The sequence below is a fragment of the Sinocyclocheilus rhinocerous genome, unplaced genomic scaffold (assembly GCF_001515625.1).
Source record: "Sinocyclocheilus rhinocerous isolate Xijiao unplaced genomic scaffold, SAMN03320098_v1.1 scaffold1167, whole genome shotgun sequence".
NCBI lineage: Eukaryota > Metazoa > Chordata > Actinopteri > Cypriniformes > Cyprinidae > Sinocyclocheilus > Sinocyclocheilus rhinocerous.
The window spans coordinates 885,519-891,686 of NW_015648750.1; the positions used below are offsets into that span (position 1 = coordinate 885,519).

The 6,168-nt window shown below is 39.3% G+C and overlaps 1 protein-coding gene across 1 annotated transcript in view; it reads left to right on the forward strand.

Moving 5' to 3' along the window:
* Positions 1-6,168, forward strand: part of utrn (utrophin) — a 223,342-nt gene that overhangs the window by 148,829 nt on the left and 68,345 nt on the right. Inside the window, exons 53-56 of the mRNA XM_016514969.1 lie at positions 1,446-1,714; positions 2,424-2,570; positions 3,901-3,979; positions 5,507-5,567. Coding sequence (XP_016370455.1) covers positions 1,446-1,714; positions 2,424-2,570; positions 3,901-3,979; positions 5,507-5,567 — 556 coding nt within the window. The remainder of the gene's footprint in view (positions 1-1,445; positions 1,715-2,423; positions 2,571-3,900; positions 3,980-5,506; positions 5,568-6,168) is intronic.

Consider the following 6,168-nt stretch of genomic DNA (forward strand, 5'->3'; position numbering starts at 1 on the left):
AACAACCTGGAGCTGAACACGCTCAAAACAGTGGAGATGATAGTGTACTTCAGGAGCAACCCTCCTGCTCTCCCCCCCACTCTCCATCATGAACAGCACTGTGGCTGCAGTGGAGTCATTCAGGTTCCTGGACACCACCATCTCTCAGGACCTGAAGTGGGACAATCACATTGACTCCATTGTGAAAAAGGCCGAGCAGAAGTGGTACTTCCTTCACCAGATGAGGAAGTTCAACCTGCCACAGGAGCTGCGCACACAGTTCTACTCGGCCATCATTGAATCCGTCCTCTGCACTTCTATAACTGTCTGGTTCAGCTCAGCTGCCAAATCAGACCTTAGAAGATTGCAGCAAATCACTGGCACAACCCTCCCCACTTTCCAAGAACTGCACTCATCCAGAGTGAGTAAAAGAGCTGGTAAAATCATTCTGGACCCCTCACACCCAGCACTTTCCCTCTTTGAACTGTTGCCGTCTGGCCGGCGCTACAGAGCACTGAGCACCAAAACAGCCAGACATAGGAAAAGTGTCTTCCCTCAGGCCATCTACCTCATGAACAGTTAAATGTTCTCGCCACTGTGCAATAAAAAATGTGCAATACCCAACTATCTATACTTATATTTATTATACGTATGCTAGTGACTTATATATCTTACATCTACCCACATTCCCTTGCATAATTTGTCTATAGCACATCTGTACATACAATATACTGTTTATTGTCTCTTGTCTATTGTGTATTGTTTTTACATATTTATTTTTACTCACTTATTTTTATTTTTGTTATCTGTGTCTTGTCACTTGTCAACCTGTCTGTGTACTGGAAGCTTCTGTCACCAAGAAAAATTCCTTGTGTGTGTTAAGCACACTTGGCAATAAAGCTCTTTCTGATTCTGACAAATCAGCTGTCTCTTGTTTTTCACTGAAAATTATCTTAGGGGTTGAGGACTAGTGCATCTTTGAGCCTACATGCAGTATGAGTAAAACACTTACTGTTTAAATGGTGGTTTGTAATTTGTAATGGAATGGAATGTAATGTAACTTGTAATGGTCGTTTTCGCTGTAAGATATCTGTACTTTTACTCAATCAGGCTGAGACCAGATTGTTCGGACAATTTTAGACTGTCTGAAATTTTTGGTGTGGATCCAAATGCAATTGCCATCTTTTTAAATGGTTTTATGCCTAAACTAACCAAACTAAAGGAGAAAACATGGCAGGTTCTGAAAGAAATCCAGGGAAAGTGAGCCAGGTGTGATAAAGCCCGTAGTTTGTGTGTTTTTGTGCTCAGACATGACATCACAGAACTAGAAACCATCCCAATAATAGAATGCCTTGTTGCCTGCTGAATTTACCTTTTATTACAAAAGCTTCCAAAATGAACTTAATTGAGGTCAACTGACGTGAAGACGTGACTTAAATGGAGTTTGCGTCTGTGGTTTTTCGTAGAGCTGAGCCCAGAGGAGAAGGCCCAGCGGGTGGCTAAAGCGATCCGTAAGCAGACTGCAGAGGTGGGCGAGCGCTGGGAGAGGCTCATGGGACACGCGGGCACCTGGCAGGAGCAGGTGGACAGAGCACTAGATAAACTCCAGGATCTCCAGAGCTCCATGGACCAACTGGACCTGCGTCTAGCCCAGGCCGAGGAGCTCAAAGCTGGATGGCAACCCGTGGGAGACCTTCTCATAGATTCCCTACAGAATCACATCGAGAAAACAACGGTGAGCCTAAAACTGGTCTTATTCACGAATGTTGCCATTATTACATCTAAAAATTATAATTCTGTCATCATTTATCATATTTAGGAGCTACTCCTAAATATAATGTAGAAACTTTAAATTTCGATTTGTATTTTGAAAAGCACTATACAAATAAACGTGAATTTAATGTAATTTAATTTACTCACCTCCATTTAATTCTAAACCTGTATGACTTACTTTCTTCTGTGGAGCATAAAATAAGATGTTCATTAGGATGCTTTTCAATACCAGGAAATAGTGGTTGTCAAGCACCCTAAAAGATAATAAAATTGTGTCGTGTTTGGAGTATGACAGACTCTGGTAATTTTTTTATTTCCAGTGTATGGACAAGAGCTATGTGAACATCCAGTCTAACATCTCCTCCTTAACTCATTCCACAGTAGAAACATAATCCTTTGGGTTTTGAAGAACACAAGGGAGGGTAAATAGTGACAGAATTTCCATTTTTGTGTGAACTATTCCTTTAAGGATTATTCTAGTTAATCATTTTCCTGCCTGAAGCTATTTTTATAGTTTTATCCCACGATGACGCTGTTACACCTCTCACACATGGTACTGTATGAGTCATTGCCAAGCGCTCCGGCTGATGATTTATTTAAGTTTGTGTTTGGGCGATATGCAGAGATAAAGGCGGTAATGTGATTTATTTCTCTGTGTGTGTGTGTTTCAGGCATTCCGTGATGAGATTGCGCCTCTGAAACAGGATGTCCGGGCTGTGAATGATCTGGCAGGTCAGCTGACCCCACTGGACGTCCAGCTGTCCTCCACCACCAACCGCCAGTTAGACAACCTCAACATGCGCTGGAAACTACTGCAGGTCCTTTCCTGTTATTTGCCTTTCCCTTTCCCTTTATTCCCTATTACTTTTTTCCCTTTTCCCTGTTGTTTTTCTGTTCCCTTTTGCTGTCCTCCACCTTCCTCTTCCTGTTCCTTTCATGCAGGTACTCTGCATATTCCTTTTCTTTTTCATTTCCTTCCTTTTTCATTTCCCATTTCCTTTCCTTTTTCCATTCCTTTCCTTTTTCCTTCCCTTTCCTTTTTCCATTCCTTTCCTTTTTCCTTCCCTTTCCTTTCCTTTCCTTTCATTTTTCCTTTCCTTTCATTTCCTTTCCTTTTTCCTTCCCTTTCCTTTCCTTTCCTTTCATTTTTCCTTTCCTTTCCTTTCCTTTCCTTTCCTTTCCCTTTTCCATTCCTTTCCTTTCCTTTTTCCTTTCCTTTCCTTTCATTTCCCTTTTCCATTCCATTCCTTTCCTTTTTCCTTCCCTTCACTTCACTTCACTTCCTCCCTTCCCTTCCCTTTCCTTTCATTTCCTTTCCTTTCCTTTCCTTTTTCCATTCCTTTCTTTCCTTTTTCATTTTCTTTCCTTTCCTGCCCTGTCCTGTCCTCTCCTATTGTTTTTCCATTTCCATTTCCTTTCCTTTCCACCTCCTTTCTTTTATTGTTTATTTTGGTATTTCCTTTTCTATCTATTTGCATTTCCTTTTCAATTTCCTTTTTCTTTTCCTTTTCCATTTTCTGTCATTTTTCCTTTCTCTTTCCTTTCCGCCTGCTTTCTTTTCTTGTTCATTTTGGTTAATTTTTCTTGTTCATTCCTTTTTCTATCTATTTATTTTTCCTTTCCTTTCATGTTGTATTTCCATTCCTTTTCCATTTCCTATTCTTTTTCCTTTAATTTCCTTTCTTTTTCTTTTTCTTTTCCTTTCCTGTTCTGTTCATTTTGGTAATTCCTTTTCTATCTATTTCCATTTCCTTTTTCCTTTCCTTTCCTTTCCTTTCTCTTTATTACCTATTTCTTTTGTTTATTTGTTTTCTTTCTTTTCGTTTCCTTCTCTTTTGTGTTCTTTTTCCTAAGGAATGATTCTAATAAATGTCATTAGTGCAGTCTATGTGTGTAAGAGTGCATGTGCTTCTCAAATGTTTTGTGCGTGTGTGTTTATGTGTGAGCTTTGATGAGACTGTATCTGTTTTCCTCGGGATCTGTTTAGCACACTCAGTGCAGAAGTCTGAGTGTGCCTGTTCATCACTGTCTGTCATGCGCTGAGATTTGTGCGCTGCTGTGACTGTGTGGATGCATTTTTCATATTGTCATATTCCATTTAGCAGCCAACCTAACTTTATGTCTCTTGCTGTCTCTGTCTCTCTCCAGGCAGCTGTAGAGGACAGGTCGAAGCTCTTACGGGAAGCACACAGGGATTTTGGGCCCTCCTCTCAACACTTCTTATCCAGTGAGTCACTAACCCACATTAAAACAGTACAAAACACATGCATAAATTCACACTATCATGTCAGCTTTATTTCACTGGCCTCCAGCGCAGCCTAAAGAGCGAGTCGATTACTTTTACTACCCCTCCTGAAAAGTCCAGCTTAGACTAGCATCAATTTCCAATGGTTAGTGCTAGTTTGGAGCTGGTCTAGTTGGTGGACCAACACAGTTCACCAGCAGCTAGTGAAGTTGGTTGACAAGTGAAGTCTTGCTGGTTGAACTAGTTAAGAAGTCAAGTGGGAAGCACACCCATATCTAAAACATAACATACTTCACATTTTGCTGGTTACACATCTTTTCAGATGCTTATACATATGCTTACACATATACTACTGCTGTATATGATTAGAGATTTGATCAAACTTGGAACCAAGGGTATTAAAGTGCAAAGCTCATCAACATAATTGACATGATACTTCAAATCATGCAGTTTGTTGAACAAATGTCTGATGTTGCTTTACTAAGAGACTTTCATCTTACTTACATCTTTCTTTTTTCTTTTTTGTCAACATTTTTCAGTTTGTTACTCTACTTTTGTTTTACTATTCAACGTTCATACAATATTCACAGATATAATAGCTTGTGTAGAGTGTTAATAGAAGCAGTGTTGTATTCACAGAGGTTTGCCGGTTCATTCTTAATGAGGGGACAAAAATAATTAGATTTTAATTGGCACAAGTTTAAATTTGCAGACAAACAATAGCTCTCAGCCTTGAAAAATGAAGCAGCCACTGTCAGATAGTGTAGAAAATCAGACACCGCAGCACACACAGATACACTTTAACACTGCTTTTTCGTTTAATAATTCAGAGGTTAATTGTCCATTGTTTTCTGTTTCAGTGGGCTGTCAAGAGCAGTCATTAACACACACACACACTCGTTTTATTATATCAGTTTTAATGTTTCCTTTATTGACAATGAAAATGTGCCAGTTACGTTGAATGAAATAACAAGATGTAACAATAACAGTGCATGAAACAAAATATTCTCTCACACCCCATACCTTTCCTTCACGAAATGTTGACAGCAAATGAGGTCAAGGTTTTTTTTCTTTTCTCCTTTGAACCTTGTGTTACCTTCTTTCCTTCCTTTCCCATCCATGCTTGTGCCAGAAGTAACTCTGCAGTCTGAGGCTTCGATCCATAGAGTTCAGTGTATTGTGTAATGCTGACATGAGACACGTGAAAAGCTCTTTACTTAAGACCATCACTCAGAACTTTTGAGTTCTTTGAAGTTGTAACATCCTGAATCCCATGGCATGCGCTGTGAAAGCAGTGTTTCGTACAGTGAATTCTGCTGAGAGTGCAGTTGTGTGATACATATATCCAGTGTGAACCTCAGGAACGATACTTCAGTGTCTGGAGAAATTAAAAGCGCGCTAATCCGCTGATATGAGAGTGATGTTTTTAATTAATGCTTCATTTACCAACAGCATCGTGATCAGACCCCTGATCTCCACTCTAATCAATCTTTAATTATGTGTCCGCAGCTTCGGTGCAGTTGCCCTGGCAGAGAGCAGTGTCCCAGAATAAAGTGCCCTACTACATCAAGTAAGTGCTCCCTCAGACATAGCCACACATCTGTTTCCATGTGGACTGATCTCTTTAAGGGCGCTTTCACTTTAGAGCTGTTGGAGCGGAACTGAGGCGTTTTGACACCAGCGTACGTCTCGTTCGGTTGGTGTGAAATCCGTTTTCTGGATTTAGAAACACAAAAGCGAACCACACCAGAATTTGGCTGAAATGGTGACTGAGCTGATGTACGGCTCATGTGGACACCATTGCGAATTACTTTTGACATTAACATAGTTTGGACAAACTTTTGGAAGTAAATTGTATTGTAAAATATATATATATATTTGCAGTATACCACCGTTCAAAAGTTTGGGTCTGTAAGATTTAAAAAAATGTTTTTGAAAGTGTCTGAGGCAGAATTTATTTAATCAAAAATATAGTAAAACAGTAATATTGTGAAATATTACTGCAATTTAAAATAACTTATATTTTAATTTATATTATATTTATATATTATATTTCTGTGATCAAAGCTGAATTTTCAGCATCATTACTCCAGTCTTCAGTGTCACATGATCTTCAGAAATCAGTCGAATATGCTGATTTGCTGCTCGAGAAACATTTCTGATTATTATCA